Here is a 23,032-nt window from a genome sequence, read left to right as displayed (position 1 = left end):
CGTCAAGAGCCTGGGTAGATGGTACAACGAAAGCCTCCGGGATAAAGATCAAGTGCAGCAAGTAAGGCAGGACATCGCCAATGGTCTTGAGAACATCAAGAAGACCCTACTGCCTGGGAAGCTTTGGTGCCTACAGTTTGGACTTCTCCCCGGGTAATGTGGCCACTCACCGTCTATGAGGTCCCAATAACAACAGTGCAGAAGATGCAGCGAACCATTACCTCATACGTGAAGAAATGGCTGGGTGTCCCACGATGCCTGAGGAACATCGGCATCTATGGCAAAGGGGTCCTTGAACCACCTCTTACAAGTCTAACGGAGGAGTACAAGTGCTCTAAAGTAAGACTTCAGATGACATTGAAGGACTTCAAAGACCAGACCATTAGCAAGGCTGCACCGCCCCTACAAACTGGACGGAAATGGACATCATCCAAGGCTGTGCAGCAAGCAACATCAGCCCTGAGACACCAAGACATTGTGGGGAATATCCAGCATGGAAGAGGAGGCTTTGGCCTGGCAGCAAGCAAACCAACATTCCATAAGGCAACAGCATCTGAACGCAGGAAGCTGGTGGTCGAGGAGGTGCGCAGACAGGAGGAGACTGCAAGAAGTGCAAAGGCTGTCTCTCTTGCTAAACAAGGGCAATGGATGTGGTGGGAAGGCGTTGGAGAGGAGAAAGATCAACTGGAGTGAGCTTTGGCAAATGGAGGCAAGCAACATCAGCTTCATCATAAGAGCTGTTTATGATGTGATTCCATCACCAAAAAACCTACATCAATGGTATGGGCGAGGACTCGACCTGCCCCCTCTGCCCAGCTCCAGAGACTCTCAGGCATATAATGAGATATTTAGCCAATCACTGGCAGATGATCTTAGATCCTTTTTTAGGAGATCATAGGCTCAACTGAAAAGGATTCCACAGTATGGGAAACATCTAAAGCATTTATTAGAGTGAAAATAACAGCACATGCGTCGGAGAGCGAGAGGGTTGAAGCAGTAAAAATATTAGAAACTGGTGTGTGATAGCACATTTGAAACCGCCTGTAAATTGACATGTCAGTTGCACGAAATGTATAACAAAATGGCAGAATATTAACTGTTTAGACTTTTTCATGAGGGAGGTGAGAAGACAGGCAACTAAAACTGCAGAACACTTGACAAAATTCCAGCAATTAAGAAGAGCAATAAGATGGTGACCTCATCCAAAAGAGATAGACTGGGTTTCAATGTTTTAATAAAGATTTATATACATTATTCTGAACAGCGAGTCCCATAGATATGGATGCTTTTGTCTGGTTTTGAACAACCTAGATTATCAGATAGCAAGGTAGAGGACCTGGACTGTACTATAACAGAAGAGGTGGTGAGAGCAGCGATTTTATCTAAGAAAGCAGGGAAATCCCCTGGTCTGGATGGCCTTCCTGTAAAATATTATAAAACTACAGTACCTGTCAAAAGTTTGGACACACCTACTCATTCACGGGTTTTTCTTCATTTTTTATATTTTCTACATTGTGGAATAATAGTGAAGACATCACAACTATGAAATAACACATGGAATCCACACATGCCTTGATAACTTTGCACACACTTTGCTTTCTGTCAACCAGCTTCATGAGGTCATCATCTGGAATGCATTTCAATTTACAGGTGTCCCTTCTTAAAGTTAATCTGTGGAATTTCTTTCCTTCTTAAGACATGAAGGTTGTCAATAAGGAAAATTTAAATATCTTTGAAAATGTCTTCAAGTGCAGTCGCAAAAGCCATCAAGGCTATGATGAAACTGGCTCTCATGAGGACCGTCACAGAAAAGGAAGACCCCAAGTTACCTCTGCTGTCGAGGATAAGTCCATTAGAGTTACCAGCCTCAGATTGCAGCCCAAATAAATGCAGAGTTCAAGCAACAGACATCTTAGCATCAACTGTTCAGAGGAGACTGCGTGAATCAGACCTTCATAGTTGAATTGCTGCAAAGAAACCACTACTGAAGGACACCAATAAGAAGAAGCTTGCTTGTTAGCTAGCTACATAACTGTCTTTGCTGTCTTCGTATCCAAGATAATTGTGTAGTTTAGAGTGTGTAGTCTTACAGTGATTATCTTAATTTACCGAGGTTAGCTAGTCAGCTATTTGTCGTCCTTAACGTAGGAGACTCTGCTAGCTAGCCAACAGCTAGCCAACGTCTTCCGAATAGAACTTCGCACTCAACAACCCGGTCGCATTCACAGGTAGTATCACATTTTCATTTCATTTCATTACAGTACAATGGTTTGATTTGTTTGATCGTAGCTAGCTACATAGCTAGCTACATAGCAGTCTTTGTATCAAAGATAATTGTGTAGTCTAGAGCAATTTTCTAGGTTAGCTAGCCAGCTATTGTTGTTCTTTTAACGCAACGTAACGTAATCAACACTGCTAGCTAGCCAGCTAGCCCCCGAATAGCAGCACTGTAGAAACTATTACACTCAACGGAACGACTTGATTAGTGTAGTGTCAACATCGCAGCCACTGCCAGCTAGCCTACAAAGTCAACAACGCAGCCACTGCCAGCTAGCCTACTTCAGCAGTACTGTATCATTTTAATCATTTTAGTCAATAAGATTCTTGCTACGTAAGCTTAACTTTCTGAACATTCGAGACGTGTAGTCCACTTGTCATTCCAATCTCCTTTGCATTAGCGTAGCCTCTTCTGTAGCCTGTCAACTATGTGTCTGTCTATCCCTGTTCTCTCCTCTCTGCACAGACCATACAAACGCTCCACACCGCGTGGCCGCGGCCACCCTAATCTGGTGGTCCCAGCGCGCACGACCCACGTGGAGTTCCAGGTCTCCGGTAGCCTCTGGAACTGCCGATCTGCGGCCAACAAGGCAGAGTTCATCTCAGCCTATGCCTCCCTCCAGTCCCTCGACTTCTTGGCACTGACAGAAACATGGATCACCACAGACAACACTGCTACTCCTACTGCTCTCTCTTCGTCCGCCCACGTGTTCTCGCACACCCCGAGAGCTTCTGGTCAGCGGGGTGGTGGCACCGGGATCCTCATCTCTCCCAAGCGGTCATTCTCTCTTTCTCCCCTTACCCATCTGTCTATCGCCTCCTTTGAATTCCATGCTGTCAGTTACCAGCCCTTTCAAGCTTAACATCCTTATCATTGATCGCCCTCCAGGTTCCCTCGGAGAGTTCATCAATGAGCTTGATGCCTTGATAAGCTCCTTTCCTGAGGACGGCTCACCTCTCACAGTTCTGGGCGACTTCAACCTCCCCACGTCTACCTTTGACTCATTCCTCTCTGCCTCCTTTCCACTCCTCTCCTCTTTTGACCTCACCCTCTCACCTTCCCCCCCTACTCACAAGGCAGGCAATTCGCTCGACCTCATCTTTACTAGATGCTGTTCTTCCACTAACCTCATTGCAACTCCCCTCCAAGTCTCCGACCACTACCTTGTATCCTTTTCCCTCTCGCGCTCATCCAACACCTCCCACACTGCCCCTACTCGGATGGTAGCGCGCCGTCCCAATCTTCGCTCTCTCTCCCCCGCTACTCTCTCCTCTTCCATCCTATCATCTCTTCCCTCTGCTCAAACCTTCTCCAACCTATCTCCTGATTCTGCCTCAACCCTCCTCTCCTCCCTTTCTGCATCCTTTGACTCTCTATGTCCCCTATCCTCCAGGCCGGCTTGGTCCTCCCCTCCCGCTCCGTGGCTCGACGACTCATTGCGAGCTCACAGAACAGGGCTCCAGGCAGCCGAGCGGAAATGGAGGAAAACTCGCCTCCCTGCGGACCTGGCATCCTTTCACTCCCTCCTCTCTACATTTTCCTCCTCTGTCTCTGCTGCTAAAGCCACTTTCTACCACTCTAAATTCCAAGCATCTGCCTCTAACCCTAGGAAGCTCTTTGCCACCTTCTCCTCCCTCCTGAATCATCCTCCCCCCCCCCCCTCTGCAGATGACTTCGTCAACCATTTTGAAAAGAAGGTCGACGACATCCGATCCTCGTTTGCTAAGTCAAACGACACCGCTGGTTCTGCTCACACTGCCCTACCCCGTGCTCTGACCTTTTTCTCCCCTCTCTCTCCAGATGAAATCTCGCGTCTTGTGACGGCCGGCCGCCCAACAACCTGCCCGCTTGACCCTATCCCCTCCTCTCTTCTCCAAACCATTTCCGGAGACCTTCTCCCTTACCTCACCTCGCTCATCAACTCATCCCTGACCGCTGGCTACGTCCCTTCCGTCTTCAAGAGAGCGAGAGTTGCACCCCTTCTGAAAAAAACTACACTCGATCCCTCCGATGTCAACAACTACAGACGAGTATCCCTTTCTTTTCTCTCCAAAACTCTTGAACGTGCCGTCCTTGGCCAGCTCTCCCGCTATCTCTCTCAGAATGACCTTCTTGATCCAAATCAGTCAGGTTTCAAGACTAGTCATTCAACTGAGACTGCTCTTCTCTGTATCACGGAGGCGCTCCGCACCGCTAAAGCTAACTCTCTCTCCTCTGCTCTCATCCTTCTAATCCTATCGGCTGCCTTCGATACTGTGAACCATCAGATCCTCCTCTCCACCCTCTCCGAGTTGGGCATCTCCGGCGCGGCCCACGCTTGGATTGCGTCCTACCTGACAGGTCGCTACTAGGTGGCGTGGCGAGAATCTGTCTCCTCACCACGCGCTCTCACCACTGGTGTCCCCCAGGGCTCTGTTCTAGGCCCTCTCCTATTCTCGCTATACACCAAGTCACTTGGCTCTGTCATAACCTCACATGGACACACAATTAATTTTCTCCTTTCCCCCTTCTGATGACCAGGTGGCGAATCGCATCTCTGCATGTCTGGCAGACATATCAGTGTGGATGACGGATCACCACCTCAAGCTGAACCTCGGCAAGACGGAGCTGCTCTTCCTCCCGGGGAAGGACTGCCCGTTCCATGATCTCGCCATCACGGTTGACAACTCCATTGTGTCCTCCTCCCAGAGCGCTAAGAACCTTGGCGTGATCCTGGACAACACCCTGTCGTTCTCAACTAACATCAAGGCGGTGGCCCGTTCCTGTAGGTTCATGCTCTACAACATCCGCAGAGTACGACCCTGCCTCACACAGGAAGCGGCGCAGGTCCTAATCCAGGCACTTGTCATCTCCCGTCTGGATTACTGCAACTCGCTGTTGGCTGGGCTCCCTGCCTGTGCCATTAAACCCCTACAACTTATCCAGAACGCCACAGCCCGTCTGGTGTTCAACCTTCCCAAGTTCTCTCACGTCACCCCGCTCCTCCACTCTCTCCACTGGCTTCCAGTTGAAGCTCGCATCCGCTACAAGACCATGGTGCTTGCCTACGGAGCTGTGAGGGGAACGGCACCTCAGTACCTCCAGGCTTTGATCAGGCCCTACACCAAAACAAGGGCACTGCGTTCATCCACCTCTGGCCTGCTCGCCTCCCTACCACTGAGGAAGTACAGTTCCCGCTCAGCCCAGTCAAAACTGTTCGCTGCTCTGGCCCCCCAATGGTGGAACAAACTCCCTCACAACGCCGGGACAGCGCAGTCAATCACCACCTTCCGGAGACACCTGAAACCCCACCTCTTTAAGGAATACCTAGGATAGGATAAGTAATCCTTCTCACCCCCCCCCTTTAAGATTGAGATGCACTATTGTAAAGTGACTGTTCCACTGGATGCCATAAGGTGAATGCACCAATTTGTAAGTCGCTCTGGATAAGAGCGTCTGCTAAATGACTTAAATGTAAACGTAAATGTAAACACAAGCAAAGGACATTAGACCGGTGGAAATCTGTCCTTTGGTCTGGAGTCCAAATTTCAGAGTTTTGGTTTTATCCGCTGTGTCTTTGTGAGACGCAGCGTAGGTGAACGAATGATCTCCGCATGTGTGGTTCCCACCGTGAAGCAAAGAGGTGGTGGTGTGATGGTGCTTTACTGGTGACACTGTCGGTGAGTTATTTATAATTCAAGGGCACACTTAACCAGCAAGGCTACCAAAGCATTCTGCAGCGATATGTCATCCCAACTGGTTTGCGCTTAGAGGGAACCCGATGGTCCTGTTTTTCAGGACACATCCAGGTTGTGTAAGGGCTATTTGACCAAGAAGGAAAGTGATGAGTGCTACATCAGATGACCTGGCCTCCACATTCACCGGTCTACTTCCGGCGCCGACAGAGATGGCCGCCTCGCTTCGCATTCCTAGGAAACTATATAGTATTTTGTTTTTTTTACTTGTTATTTCTTACATTGGTACCCCAGCTAATCTTAGGTTTTATTACATACAGTCGGGAGGAACTACTGGATATAAGAGCAACGTCAACTCACCATCATTATGACCAGGAATACGACTTTCCCAAAGTGGATACTGTTCTTCGCCCACCACCCAGACGGCGAACCCAGCCGGCGAACCAAAACAACGATGCCGTAAAAGGGGCAGACGAAGCGGTCTTCTGGTCAGGCTCCGGAGACGGTCACATGGCGCACCGCTCCCGAGCATACAACTTGCCAATGTACAGTCTCTTGACAACAAGGTTGATTAAATCCGAGCAAGGGTAGCATTCCAGAGAGACATAAGAGACCAAAGTTCTTTCCTTCACAGAAACATGGCTCACTCTACACGCTATCGGAGTCGGTACAGCCAGCCGGTTTCTTTACGCATTGCGCCGACAGAAACAAATATCGCTCTGGTCAGAAGAGGAGCGGTTATGCCTTATGATTAATGAGACGTGATGTGATCATAACAACATACAGGAACTCAAGTCCTTTTGTTCACCTGACTTAGAACTCCTCACAATCAAATGTCGACCGCATTATCTACTAAGACAATTGTCTTCGATTATAATCACAGCCGCATATATCCCCCCCCCCCCAAGCAGACACATCGATGGCCCTGAACGAACTTTGACTATGTAAACTGGAAACCACATATCCTGAGGCTTCATTCATTGAAGTTGAGGATTTTAACATGGCTAATCTGAAAAAAAGACTCCCTAAATTCTATCAGCATATCGATTGTGCTACCAGGGCTGGTAAAACCCTGGATCATTGTTATTCTAACTTCCGCGACGCATATAAGGCCCTCCCCCGCCCTCCTTTCGGAAAAGCTGACCACGACTCCATTTTGTTGCTCTCTGCCTACAGACAGAAACTAAAACGGGAAGCTACCGCACTCAGGTCTGTTCAACGCTGGTCCGACCAATCTGATTCCACGCTTCAAGATTGCTTCGATCACGTGGATTGGGATATGTTCCGCATTACATCAAACATTGACGAATACGTCGATTCGGTGAGCGAGTTTAATAGCAAGTGCATCGGCGATGTCGTACCCACAGCAATAATAAAAACATTCCCAAACCAGAAACCGTGGATTGATGGCAGCATTCGCGCGAAACTGAAAGTACAAAGTTTATTTTTAACTTTATTTATAACCAGGGCACGGTGACCGGAAACATGACCAAATACAAACAGTGTAGCTATTCCCTCCGCAAGGCAATCAAACAAGCTAAGCGTCAGTATAGAGACAAAGTAGGGTCACAATTCAACGGCTCAGACACAACAGGTATGTGGCACGTTCTACAGTAAGTCACAGCTTACAAAAGGAAAACCAGCCCCGTCGCAGACCAGGATGTCTTGCTCCCAGACAGACTAAACAACTTCTTTGCTCGCTTTGAGGACAATAACAAATGCCACTGACGCGGCCCGCTACCAAAACCTGCGGACTCTATTTCACTGCAGCTGACATCAGTAAAGCATGTAAAAGTGTTAACCCTCGCAAGGCTGCAGGCCCAGACGGCATCACCAGCCATGTCCTCAGAGCATGCGCAGACCAGCTGGCTGGTGTAATTTAGAGGTTGGCCGATTAATTAGGGACGATTTCAAGTTTTCATAATCGGAAATCGGTATTTTTTGGTGCCAATTTGCCGTTCTTTTTTGAATTTTTATTTTTTTATTTATACCTTTATTTAACTAGGCAAGTCAGTTGAGAACACATTCTTATTTTCAATGACGGCCTAGGAACAGTGGGTTAACTGCCTTGTTCAGGGGCAGAAAGACAGATTTTCACCTTGCAAGATCGAAACCCCCGAGCTGACAAACTTACAGTTAACAAGTCCAACGCAATAACGACCTGCCTCTCTCTCGTTGCACTCCACAAGGAGACTGCCTGTTAAGTGAATGCAGTAAGCCAAGGTAAGTTGCTAGCTAGCATTAAACTTATCTTATAAAAAACAATCAATCTTAACATAATCACGAGTTAACTACACATGGTTGATGATATTACTAGATATTATCTAGCATGTCCTGCGTTGCATATAATCTGACTGCACATACAAGCATACAAGTATCTAAGTATCTGACTGAGCAGTGGTAGGCAGAAGCAGGCGCGTAAACATGAATTCAAACAGCACTTTCGTGCGTTTTGCCAGCAGCTCTTCGTTGTGCGTTTTGCCAGCAGGTCTTCGTTGTGCGTTTTGCCAGCAGCTCTTCGTTGTGCGTTTTGCCAGCAGCTCTTCGTTGTGCGTTTTGCCAGCAGCTCTTCGTTGTGCGTTTTGCCAGCAGCTCTTCGTTGTGCGTTTTGCCAGCAGCTCTTCGTTGTGCGTCAAGCATTGCACTGTTTATGACTTCAAGCCTATCAACTCCCGAGATGAGGCTGGTGTAACAGACGTGAAATGGCTAGCTAGTTAGCGCGCGCTAACTAGAGGGACGGAAGCTATAATGTTTCACTGGCAATACTAAAGTGCCTATAAGAACATCCAATAGTCAAAGGTTAATGAAATACAAATGGTAGAGGGAAATAGTCCTATATTTTCTATAATAACTACAACCTAAAACTTCTTACCTGGGAATATTGAAGACTCATGTTAAAAGGAACCACCAGCTTTCATATATTATCATGTTCTGAGCAAGGAACTGAAACGTTAGCTTTCTTACATAGCACATTGCACTTTTACTTTCTTCTCCAACACTTTGTTTTGCATTATTTAAACCAAATTGAACATGTTTCATTATTTACTTGAGGCTAAATTGATTTTATTGATTATATTAAGTTAAAAGTGTGTTCATTCAGTATTGTTCTAATTGTCATTATTACCCCCCCCCCCCCAAAAAAATAACATTCAAATCAGTATCGGCGTTGAAAAATCATAATCGATCGACCTCTAGTGTGTTTACAGACATTTTCAATCAATCCTTACCCCAGTCTGCTGTTCCCACAAGCTTCAAGGGGGCCACCATTGTTCATGTTCCCAAGAAAGCTAAGGTAACTGAGCTAAACGACTACCGCCCCCCATAGCACTCACTTCCGTCATCATGAAGTGCTTTGAGACAAGGACCATATCACCTCCACCCTACCTGACACACTAGACCCACTCCAATTTGCTTACCGCCCCAATAACTCCACAGATGACGGAATCGCAACCACACTGCCCTAACCCATCTGGACAAGAGGAATACCTATGTGAGAATGCTGTTCATTGACTACAGCTCAGCATTTAACACCATAGTACCCTCCAGACCCTGGGTCTCGACCCCGCCCTGTGCAGCTGGGTACTTGTCTTCCTGACAGGCCGCCCCCAGGTGGTGAGGGTAGGTAACGATATCTCCATTGATCAACACTGGAGCCCCACAAGGGTACGTTCTGAGCCCTCTCCTGTACTCCCTGTTCACCCACGCACGCCATGTACTCAATCATCAAGTTTGCGGACGACACAACAGTGGTAGGCTTAATTACCAACAACGACGAGACTGCCTACAGGGAGGAGGGCCCTCGGAGTGTGGTGTCAGGAAAATAACCTCACACTCAAAAAAACAAAGGAGATGATCGTGGACTTCAGGAAACAGCAGAGGGAGCACCCCCCTATCCACAGACGGGACAGTTGTGGAGAGGGTAGTCATTTTTAAGTTCCTCAGCGTACACATCACAGACAAACTGAATTGCTCCACCCATACAGACAGCGTGGTGACAGTGTGGCCTCTTCAACCTCAGGAGGCTGAAGAAATTCAGCTTGTCCCCAAAAGCACTCTCAAACCTTTACAGATGCACAATCGAGAGCATCCAGTTGAGCTGTATCACCGCCTGGTACGGCAACTGCTCCGCCAACAACCGTAAGGCTCTCCAGAGGGTACTGAGGTCTGCACAACGCATCACCGGGGGCAAACTACATGCCCTCCAGGACACCTACACCACCCGATGTTACCGGAAGGCCATAAAGATCATCAAGGACAACAACCACCCGAGCCCTGCCTGTTCACCCTGCTATCATCCAGAATGCGAGGTCAGTACAGGTGCATCAAAGCTGGGACCGAAAGACTGAAAAACAGCTTCTATCTCAAGGCCATCAGACTGTTAAACAGCCACCACTAACATTGAGTGACTGCTGCCAACATACTGACTCAACTCCAGCCACTTTAATATTGGAAAAATGGATGTAAAAACAATGCATCACAAGACACTTTAAACAATGCCAATTAATAATGTTTACATACCCTACATTACTCATCTCATATGTATATACTGTACTCTATAGCATCTACTGCATCTTGCCATATTTATGTAATACATGTATCATTAGCCACTTTAACATGTAGTGACACCCCATCCCGTGAACGGGACCGTCGTCATCATCTGGCACTAATTAGCATAACGCAACAGACTTAAATCTTCCTAGAAAATCTTCCTATTCATGAAAATCACAAGTGAAATATATTGGAACACAGCTTAGCCTTTTGTTAACCACCCTGTCATCTCAGATTTTCAAAATATGCTTTACAGCCAACGCTAGAAATGCATTTGTGTAAGTTTATCATAGCGTAGCATAGCATGATGCCTTGCTAGCAGCAGGCAACCTTGTCACGGAAATCAGAAAGCAATCAAATTAAATTGTTTACCTTTGATGACCTTCGGATGTTTTCACTCACGAGACTCCCAGGTAGACAGCAAAAGTTCACTTTTTCCCAAAATATTATTTTTGTAGGCGAAATAGCTCCATTTGTTCTTCACGTTTGGCTGAGAAAAATCACCTGAAATTGCTGTCACCACAACTCCGAAACCAGGAAGCATTTAAAAATGTCTCCCGTCCGCACGCCTTTAATGAGGCTTTGATATGGCTGATTCCAATAAAGGATAGAGATTCTACAGAACCTGGGAATTTTAGAGCGATCAGCCTACATAATGCGAATTGCAAGATTCTTACTAAGACCCTTGCGATACGCTTAGAGAAGGCACTACCTAATATTATACTTAGTGACCAATTAGGATTTATTAAGAACCTCAACTGATAATATGACGAGGCTCTTACATCAAATGTGGTTAAACCGCTCAAATACAGTTTCTACCGATGCGGTCTCAGATGCCGAGAAGGCATTTGTTAGGGGAGAGTGGGCTTTTCTCTTAAGAACCTTATAAGAATGTATAGGAAGGCAGAGTTGTTATTGGTGTTAAAAAAAGATGTTGATATGAGTGTTCAGAAATGTTACAAATGTAGGATTATTTATTTAGTAAGTGCCAAACCTCTACCTTCTTGAAGCGTTTTACTGACTGGTAATGAAGCCAGCAGGGCTGAATGACCCGATAAAGATCTGGATAAATACTTACACCCTGTAGTTAAAGTTCCATTCAAATCAAATACAATTTTAATGATACACATATTTAGCAGATGTTATTGCGGGTGTAGCGAAATGGGTGTAGCGAAATGTTTGCTTATTTGCCTGCAGGAATAAGAAATGTTAACTCTAGATGAACTGTTATGGGCAGGGGAGTAAAATGAGTATCATTTAACCTAGGGGTGCACATATCGGATGTCTAGTTTAACGCCGATGTGCATACATATAGAACGTAGATAAATGATGTCGTTGCGCAATACTTGCAACACAGCATTCCTAACATCGATCCACACAGCAGACATTTTAGGCTAACAGTCAACAAGTCGAGCAGTCATTTGAAAGAGTAAGAACATTTCAGCAAGACAACTTAAAGGTGAAATCCATTAATGCCAAGATAATGGAATTCATTGCCCTTAACAATCAACCGTTGTCGTGGGTGATGTTGGCTCTCGCCAACAGGTCGAGCACCAGTACACACTACCAAGTGCTCTATTTTTCTGATGTTGCCCTACCAGAGTTTCACAGTAATAGCATCACTGGCATTTGCTTCACGACATGCATATTATGGAACGTCGTTTGTGTCTTTGCGTGTCAAAAAATATACAGTAGCACTGTCAAAGCTGTACAAAAAAGTCTGAAAACAAGAAAACACAGGTCACGAATGATGTGTTTACAATACCGCTTGGTAATAAAGCATAATTTGTTTGACTGCAACTTCTGGGGTAACTAGCTTTAGCTTGGTACCTAGCTAGCACCAATACAACCAGACTGAAAACAATGACCAGTAGAAACTGCAGTCATTTTCATTATTCTTAGCAATGATTTGGGAATCCTTGTGAGTAAGTATTGGCTAGGTTGCCACTTGTTGTTCACCTATTGAAATTGAACTTCAGTTGCTGAAAATAAATCGTTTGCAAGCTACTTGACCCTGTTGCCCAAAGCTAACATTATAATCAGACAGCTAGCTTCAATTCAAGGGGCTTTAGTGGCATGGGAAACATATGTTAACATTAGTGCCAGCTAGTGTGTAGCTCATTTCTGTCTCGGTATCACTAACGTTAGCATAAATCACTAATGATAAACAAGACAGAAAACATTTGTAAAATATCCTGAAGTAATATGAACAACTTGGGCTTGAAACCCAGTCCACAGCCACAACTATTTAAACTAATCTGACTGGATCTCTATGCTAAAAATAAAAGCATACAAAGAAAATTGAACTACCTGACATAGTGTGACTATTCTGTGTAGCTATAGTCACACTAATGTAAACTTAGCTAGCTGGCTAAATAGCGCAGCCAACATTAGCCATGTTCCAAAGTTACCTCACTAGTCATTGTCAAGTTACCCATGTTGCCAGCCAGACAGTCGATCATATCGGAGTCATTTCATTATATCGCCATGTTCTAACAGTTCACTATCCACTGTATCCAAGTTTGGAATTCAGTTCCTCATGTCGTCGGAGTGAACAAGTCAGGGAGTTTCTTCTTCATGAATGCTTCAGACATCTTCACAGAATCAAAGTGTGCTCACCATTCTTGGTTTCGATCCACAAAGTCGCCGGGTCATATGCCAAGCCAGACTGCCACAGAAGCCTCAAGTGGGGAGAAAGCCGTCCTCCTCATGGGAGAAAAAGCAGGAAAAATTCTCGCATCTCCATACTTCAGCTCTCCCTTTGCTCGGGCAGCAGCAAGGATGCGGACAGTGTCTCGGTACCGTAGCGATTTAATAACAAACGCCCTGGGTGCATTTCTCCGTAGTGAACGATGGGCTCTCTCGCGAAAGGGAGAAGATCCAGGATTCTGGGAATCCACTCCTGAAGAAAGGCAATGGCATCTCTTCCCTCCATTGCCTTCAGGAAATTTGAGCGCTTTGGACATTCCTGTAAGGTTCAAATGTATCCTCTGTGGCAAAACCGAGTCCTCCAACTTGTGCTTTTGATACACGTCCTTGTGGACTTCCAGGATAGCAGCCTGGTGGTCAGCATGGTCTTCTGACTGTCACTCGTCCCTTTGTGACTTTCTGGTCTTCGTGGAGTTTATCAACCTTTGGCCATACCCATTCTGAACCATGCTGGTGCTTCTTTGAGCTAGCATCTGCTGAGACGGACAGGTTGTGAGAGGGGGTCACTTTCCATGCCTCGTCTGAGGCACTGCATGATTGGGCATCTTTTGTTTTGACGATAAAAGAGACATAACTCACTTTTAGCAAACAGGTTTTTAACCTCTTAAGTCGACCCGGCACGCATGCGTCCCATCTAGACATCTGGAAATGCAAATGCGCTACGCTAAATGCTAATAGCACTCATTAAAACTCAAACGTTCATTAAAACACACATGCAGGGTACTGAATTAAAGCTACACTCGTGAATCCAGCCAACAAGTCAGATTTTTTAAATGCTTTTCGGCAAAAGCATGAGAAGCTATTATCTGATAGCATGCAACACCCCAAAAGACCCGCAGACGATGTAAACAAAATAATTAGCATAGTCGGCGCTACAGAAAACGCAGAAAGAAAATATAAAACATTCATTACCTTTGACGATCTTCTTTGTTGGCACTCCTAGATGTCCCATAAACATCACTATTGGGTCTTTTTTTTCGATTAAATCGGTCCATATATAGCCTAGATATCGATCTATGAAGACTGTGTGATCATGGAAAAAACAGCGTTTTATAACGCAACGACATTTTTTTTTATTTAAAAAGTTGACGATAAACTTTCACAAAACACTTCGAAATACTTTTGTAATGCAACTTTAGGTATTAATAAACGTTAATAATCTATCAAATTGATCACGGGGCGATGTGTATTCAATAGCTCCACGTCTTCAAATCATGTCCGGATATTTCCCATCCAAAACATCCTGTCGGAGACCGGAAGAAATGGGCTGTCTCTTGTTCGTTTGACCAAGAAACAAAGCCTAGGCAAATGACAAGACTGGCGACATCGTGTGGAAGCTGTAGGAATTGCAATCTCGGCCCCATGTAATTTGGTTTCCATTCAACAATACATGCAAGTGGCGCATTGATATATTTTCCGGTTTTCAGTGATCAGATTTTCCTGCGCTTTTCGTTCTGTCACAGCTATGATTTAACCAGTTTTAGAAACGCCAAGAGTGTTTTTCTATCCACACATACTGATCATATGCATATACTATATTCTTGGCATGAGTAGCAGGAAGCTGAAATGTTGCGCGATTTTTAACAGAATGTTCGAAAAAGTAGGGGGTAGGATTAACAGGTTAAGTGTTAATGGATTATTATATTTTTATCAATTTATTATAATTTTTTATTTGTATAATTATTTTGATAACTTGTTGATAGATTAACTGAAATATCTGGTGGCAAGACAGAATTGCAGGACTGATTATGGCACGTCAGTTTATATTTGGCTTGGCTAGCTAACTAATATGATTTGAATGATTCAGCGACACCATCAGCATCAGCTTTTTAGCTCCCTAACCCAGTTCCTAGAGAGAAGTGGACTGTGGTGTGCTGGGATGAAGAGTCTCACTTCATTTGGGGCTTTTCTGGACCACTGCTGAGGTGTGGTGGTCTTACTGGCGCTTTTACAGTCATTGAAGCATCACCCATGTGGGTGCTACATTTCAGTAGTGGAGGATCCAGCCTGCCTACCTACGGTGAAGTTGTGATTATCAAAATATGACAAGTTGCACATTGAGGAGCTCTGTGGCCTGTCTGCCAGATGTCTCTTCTTCCCTGCCTGGCTTTACCATCTATGCTCCCTCCTTTCAAGATAATACCTTTCGGAACATCTGAAGACGTAGAAGCCCATCGCCCAAATACCTATATTTGTTTTGTTAATTTGGTTTTGTTTTTTTGTTTTTAAAGTGACTGAGATTATACTAGTAATGAAAGCTTTATATAAAATAAATATATTAGCAGTAGTAGCAGTAATAGTATTATTAGTACTCACCCAGTACATCAGGAGGTTCCGTCTGGAAGCCCTCTGGTTGTTGTCCCTGCAGCATATGCAGCAGGGCCTGTAGGCTGCGCAGACACAGGGAAGGGTGGGAGAACCGCGTCTCCTTGATGAGCTCAAACACCCCACACAGACCGATGCCAATGATCTTGAAAGAGAAACACACAATACAGTTATCATAACTACAACAGACAGAACTCAAAATATCACACACCAAAGAGGCTTAAAGACTCAACATAGCCCAGTGCAAATGATCTAGAGAGAAAATAAGTCACTGGTACCACCTCAGCTAAAAACCCAGAGGGGTTAAGCCTAAATAACACTCAACCCACAAAATTAGGCTAGAAAATTGTTTTCAAAACACACACATTCACATTTATTGGGTTCTATACAGGCGTCTTTGAGTTTTATTAATCGGAGGATTACGCAAAGGTTCAAATGGAATTCTGTGCTCTCCTATTATCCCCGTCCCCTTCCAAACATCCAACAACCCACATCTTCTTTATTAGGCCCTAACGGACAAAACTGTATTGTGACAGGGAGGACCATCTACCTGACATAAAAATGTTCACTTCCGTTGCAAAACATTTTGTTGCAGTTTACTCTAATGAACTTGACCCCAGAGAACATTCAGTTCCCTCTACTAGGCTCCGAGCCTGAACAGTCTGTACAGTGTGGGCATTCCAGCCAAGTTTAACATCCATTCTGATCAGCCTATAACGATAGCTTCTCTCTGAGAGGGTAAGTTAAAGGTAACGATTTGGCCTAGAAAGGCCTGCCTCTCAGGGTTGCCTGTTAGAACAGAATTAAGGCAGTCCCAAATAGCATCCCATTCCCTAAATTGTGCACTACGTTTGACCAGAGCCCGATTGGAATCCTTATGGGCCCTGCTCAAAAGTAGTGCACATCATATGGAATAGGGTACCATTTGGTACCCTAAGTAAAGAAAAGGTTACCGTGTCCTCATCAGCGTGAGGAGCTTGTTTTTGTTCGTCCTTATTGGTTCATTAATTGGCCCGTTCCGCTACAGAATGAGGTAGAAGAGTATTATAATATATTTTATTGGATAAATGGAGAGAATATTTTATTGTGTCCAAGGTTAAAACCTGCTATGGCAAGTAGTTCCCCTCAGGGAACTCCACCCACCCCAATCAGATGAAAAGGTGACGCAGGGAATTCAAAAATATTCTTGATTGAAGTGCAAAATAAGTTGCATTTAAGGAAAGGAACTTACATGCGCAGCAGTTATAACAAAAGTGAATCTATATAGAACCATGGTATTACCATGCAGATCACTATAATGTTGATCTCATGGATTGTCAGTCCTTCAGAGTGGTTACCATCCCTCAGCTTTATAGTATACCAGGCTACCGTTTTGTTGTAGGCTAACTTTCTATTGATTATCTGATCATAATTCAGTTGTGTCAAATAGAGAGTAGCCTATTATGCAATCAATATAATTAAGCTGTGTCAGTTTGTCAAATTTCTGCCCTGCTAGAGCTGCCCCTGTCAACTGTAAGTGCTTCTATTGTGAAATGGAAACGTCTATGAGCAACAACGACTCAGCCGCAAAGTGGTATGCCACACAAGCTCACAGAATGGGAATTCCAAAAGCTAAAGCATGTAAAAATCATCTGTCCTAGGTTGCAACACTCACTACCGAGTTCCAAATTGCCTCTGGAAGCAACGTCAGCACAAGGATTATCATGAAATGGGTTTCCATTGCCAAGCAGCAGCACACAAGCCTAAGATCACAATGCCAAGCGTCAGATGGAGTGGTGTAAAGCTCACCTCCATTGGACTCTGGAGCAGTGGAAACGAGTTCTCTGGAGTAATGAATCACGATTTATCATCTGGCAGTCTGACGGATGTATCTGGGATTGGCGAATGCCAGGAGAACGCTACCTGCCCCGATGCATAGCGCCAACTGTAAAGTTTGTTGGAGTAATAAATGGTCTCATGGTTCAGTCTAGGCCCCTTAGTTCCAGTGAAGGGAAATCTTAATGGTACAGCATACAATGACATTCTAGACGATTCTGTGCTTTGGGGCAAGAGTTTGGACAAGGACCTTTCCTGTTTCAGCATGACAATGCCCAAGTGCACAACGCGAGATCCATACAGAAATGGTTTGTCGAGATCAGTGTGGAAGAACTTGACTGGCCTGCACAAAGCCCTGACCTCAACCCCATCGTACACCTTTGGGATGAATTGGAATGCAGACTGCGAGCCAGGCCTAATCAGCCAACATCACAGCCCAACCTCACTAATACTCGTGGCTGAATGGAAGCAAGTCCCCGCAGCAATGTTCCAACATCTAGTGGAAAGCCTTCCCAGAAGACTGGTGGCTGATATAGGAGCAAATGGGGGACCAACTCCATATCAATGCCCATGACTTTGGTATGATGTCCATGATACTTTTGGTCATGAAGGATGGTTTATTCTACATGGAGTGGTAAAAGAAGAGTTCCATCCTCCTGCATCTCACATCTACCTGTAGTTATTGAGCTCTGCCTGCTGGACTCGTGAGGCTAACTCCAGGATGAAGTGTCATGCACTCCACCCCTCCTGCCAACTGACTGCACTTGTCAATTACCTGTAATAGATCACATAAATGAAAGGGACTTCCTCACCCACTGGAGACTTGAAGACAGAACCTCATCCAGAGAGCTGTGGATGTCAGTGTGTTAGACAGCCAAATCCTTAGATTTGGGCAAATAGACCATATAAATAAATGCAATTGCAGTTAGGTGTGCATGAAAAGCAATGCACAACTTTGGATGGCTTACATCCTCATTATTATTTCACATATTCCGCTCACTCTAGCTCTTTAACAACTGAAGCTATTAACACAAAACCAACTTCCAAATGTGCTGCCCAAACTTTTTTGTACAAAAACACTATTTTAACAAGTTCCCAATGCATTTCAATGGCAATAAAAGTGCCATAGACTTACATTGGAAGAATATGGAAATGTGGGCATGTAACTCCACCACCACCACTTACGTTATCAACGCCAAACTAACATTGAGATGTATAGACTGACCCAACTTAGATTGCTTGCATTCAGAATTTTTAACTCAAACCGTTCAAGCTAGACACTAAACCAACTTCATGTTCACGCTATCCTAACTTCAAATTCTTAAACGCTTATCAACTATAACTACATAAATGTGGATAAATTCACATAGCATTATTTTATTTCCCCTCGCTCTAGCACTTAAACCACCAAAGCTATTAACACAACTTCCAAATGTGCAGATTGACCTAACTTAGACTGCTTGAGAATATACACTGAGTGTACAAAACACTTGGAACACCTGCTCTTTCTATGATACACTGACCACGTGAATCCAGTTGAAAGCTGTGATCCCTTATTGATGTCTCCTGTTAAATCCACTTCAAATCAGTGTAGATGAAGGGGAGGAGACAGGTTAAAGAAATATTTTTAAGCCTCAAAACAATTGAGACATGGATTGTGTATGTGTGCCATTCAGAGCACAAATGGGCAAGAAAACATTTAGGTGCCTTTGAACGCGGTATGGTAGTAGGTGCCAGGCACACCAGTTTTAGTGTGTCAAGAACTGCAACACTACTAGGTTTTTCATGCTTACAAGTTTACAGTATGTATCAAGAATGGTCAACCACCCAAAGGACATCCAGCCAACAACAGGCCTTTGGTCGAAAACAGGTAATTGATGAAATAGGAAAAAAGGTGGCTGACAAATAGTGCAGGGGCAACCAGAAGGGCTTACAGTTAGTCAAATGACGGTCCAGTATAACATTGGAGCCAAAAGACCCATAAAATGATTCCCAATTCGTCGTACCTTGACACAAATGGGGTTTGGCACCCGGCGACCTTACAGAGTTCCAGGCCCGTCGAATGCCAATCACATGAGTAAGAAATATTTTTACAGGGCATGCTACCCAGACAGTCTATATAAATCAAGCTTTTTTGAAAATAATTTACATTGCTTGTCAAACTACTACTATGCCAGATCTCTCTTCAGAAATCATGTTCTGGTGCAGGGCCGCTGAGCCATTTCATTGTCATCATAGCCTTTACATTTAACTAGGTTATAAGAATAATGGTAAGCACATACGCATCATATACTGTTAAAAGGCATGCTGTCATTTAAGCAATCTGTTTGAATGCTCCACTTTATTTATTTTCTGGTGTTTTTGCTATAGGTCTCTGTGGGAGGCAGATCATTTGAAATACCGGTATGTCAGTTTTGCCGTCGTGCATAACTACAGCGATAGATAGATAGATAGATAGATAGATAGATAGATAGATAGATAGATAGATAGATAGATAGATAGATAGATAGATAGATAGATAGATAGATAGATAGATAGATAGATAGATAGATAGATAGATAGATAGATAGATAGATAGATAGATAGATAGATAGATAGATAGATAGATAGATAGATAGATAGATAGATAGATAGATAGATAGATAGATAGATAGATAGATAGATAGATAGATAGATAGATAGATAGATAGATAGATAGATAGATAGATAGATAGATAGATAGATAGATAGATAGATAGATAGATAGATAGATAGATAGATAGATAGATAGATAGATAGATAGATAGATAGATAGATAGATAGATAGATAGATAGATAGATAGATAGATAGATAGATAGATAGATAGATAGATAGATAGATAGATAGATAGATAGATAGATAGATAGATAGATAGATAGATAGATAGATAGATAGATAGATAGATAGATAGATAGATAGATAGATAGATAGATAGATAGATAGATAGATAGATAGATAGATAGATAGATAGATAGATAGATAGATAGATAGATAGATAGATAGATAGATAGATAGATAGATAGATAGATAGATAGATAGATAGATAGATAGATAGATAGATAGATAGATAGATAGATAGATAGATAGATAGATAGATAGATAGATAGATAGATAGATAGATAGATAGATAGATAGATAGATAGATAGATAGATAGATAGATAGATAGATAGATAGATAGATAGATAGATAGATAGATAGAGCAAAGTTTTATAATATAGGCTATTGCCTATTATTTGCAGTTAAAATAGGGTGCATTTTGACCGCTTTGTGCTTTCCGTGGGGCTGATCTACTTATTCAGGTTAATTTCTGACCGTCGTCCATGGTGCTGAATGTATTGGCTATATTGCAGCTTCTCTGGTAACAGCTTCAAATGTGCCCTTAGATTAGGTTATGCTCTGCTGTTACAATGCTTTGTACTTTTAACACAGCCTTACGAACAAAATGTTTAATTTTAAGAGAAATACAGGTGGTGATAGGAGCCCGCAATTTTTTGGGGCACCTGGGCATGTCATCATTAAGCTACGCGACTGAGTACATGCATCCATCATTCGTGTCTCAAGACTGGAGGCTGGTGGTGGTGAGGGGTGTGTTTTCATGGCACACATGATAAAACTCGAGCAACGTTTGGCAATGACGTTCAGATATCCTGTGGTATTCAATCAGTTCAATCCCTTTATGGCAGCAGTGTCCAACTGCAAATTACCGTAAATGCTGGACTATTAAGCGCACCTGAATATAAACCGCACCCACTGAATTATTATTATTTTTTTTATGTATTTTGTACATAAATACGCCACACATGTCTATAAGCCGCAGGTGCCTACCAGTACATTGAAACAAATGAACTTGGTCACCATCTTCCTCCTCCTGTGCACTGAAACCACTGAAGTCATCTCCTTCGGTGTCAGAGATGAATAGCCTCAGAATTGCGTCATCCGATGTTGGATCGTTTTCATTGTTGCTCTCGTCACTTTAATCCGGAGGCAAATACCCCGCCGAGCTCATGCTGCCCCTTCAATTTAGAACCGGAGTTCTAAATTGAGCAGCTGCTGAAAAATGAGTTCCTGTATATATTGAGATTTAAATGTTTTTTTTTAGAGTGAAGTACATCGAAAAAAATCAAGAGAAAACTGCAAGACTCAATAGAAGACAAAACCAGGAACAAACCAAAAAAGACAGGCTTTTGAAAAATTAACTATTTTTCATAAAATTGTACAGTTATCTTAGCTAGCTGAATTGCTAGCAGAATTGTTTACTTGTTGCTAAGCAGTTGCTAGGGACTCTCCTGGAAGAAGCTAGCTAGCTTACAAAGAATAACAACAACAAATATCTAGTTAACAGAAGAAAGGAAGACAAAATAAGGACAAAAGAAGGACAGAAGAAAAAGGAAAAGAAAGAGGACAACAAAGTGAAACAGTCAGCACTTCTATTGCAACTTCGTATTTCGTCGTCCTAACGTAGTCTACACTGCTATCTGTCCAGCAGCTAGCCAGCTAGCAAACGTCCACCGTCTACCGAATAGCAGCACTGTAGAAACTATTACATTCAACTGAATGACTTGATTAGTGTAGTGTTAGCTAGCTACATAGTTGTCTTTGCTGTCTTCGTATCCAAGATAATTGTGTAGTTTAGAGCGTGTAGTCTTAGAGTGATTATCTTAATTTACCGAGGTTAGCTAGCCAGCTATTTGTCGTCCTTAACGTAGGAGACTCTGCTAGCTAGCCAACAGCTAGCCAACGTCTACTGAATAGAACTTCTGCACTCAACAACCCGGTCGCATTCCGCTTCGCTCCACAGGTAGTATCACATTTTTCATTTCATTTCTTTACAGCACAACGGTTTGATTTGTTTGATCGTAGCTAGCTACATAGCTAGCTACATAGCCGTCTGTGTATCAAAGATAATTGTGTAGTCTAGAGCGATTTTCTAGGTTAGCTAGCCAGCTATTGTCGTTCTTTTAACGCAACGTAACGTAATCAACACTGCTAGCTAGCCAGCTAGCCCCCGAATAGCAGCACTGTAGAAACTATTACACTCAGCGGAACGACTTGATTAGTGTAATGTCAACAACGCAGCCACTGCCAGCTAGCCTACAAAGTCAACAACGCAGCCACTGCCAGCTAGCCTACTTCAGCAGTACTGTATCATTTTAATCATTTTAGTCAATAAGATTCTTGCTACGTAAGCTTAACTTTCTGAACATTCGAGACGTGTAGTCCACTTGTCATTCCAATCTCCTTGCATTAGCGTAGCCTCTTCTGTAGCCTGTCAACTATGTGTCTGTCTATCCCTGTTCTCTCCTCTCTGCACAGACCATACAAACGCTCCACACCGCGTGGCCGCTGCCACCCTAATCTGGTGGTCCCAGCACGCACGACCCACGTGGAGTTCCAGGTCTCCGGTAGCCTCTGGAACTGCCGATCTGCGGCCAACAAGGCAGAGTTCATCTCAGCCTATGCCTCCCTCCAGTCCCTCGACTTCTTGGCACTGACAGAAACATGGATCACCACAGATAACACTGCTACTCCTACTGCTCTCTCTTCGTCCGCCCACGTGTTCTCGCACACCCCGAGAGCTTCTGGTCAGCGGGGTGGTGGCATCGGGATCCTTATCTCTCCCAAGTGGTCATTCTCTCTTTCTCCCTTACCCATCTGTCTATCGC

The 23,032-nt window shown here is 43.9% G+C and overlaps 1 protein-coding gene across 1 annotated transcript in view; it reads right to left on the bottom strand.

Annotated features, from left to right (window-relative positions):
• Positions 1 to 23,032, bottom strand: part of LOC124043719 (E3 ubiquitin-protein ligase MYCBP2-like) — a 320,564-nt gene that overhangs the window by 270,722 nt on the left and 26,810 nt on the right. Inside the window, 1 exon segment of the mRNA XM_046362606.1 lies at positions 15,526 to 15,679. Coding sequence (XP_046218562.1) covers positions 15,526 to 15,679 — 154 coding nt within the window.

Source organism: Oncorhynchus gorbuscha, linkage group LG09 (assembly GCF_021184085.1).
Source record: "Oncorhynchus gorbuscha isolate QuinsamMale2020 ecotype Even-year linkage group LG09, OgorEven_v1.0, whole genome shotgun sequence".
Taxonomy (NCBI): Eukaryota; Metazoa; Chordata; class Actinopteri; order Salmoniformes; family Salmonidae; genus Oncorhynchus; species Oncorhynchus gorbuscha.
The sequence above is the reverse complement of the archived record's forward strand: the minus strand, read 5'-3'. Positions and strand labels throughout refer to the sequence as shown.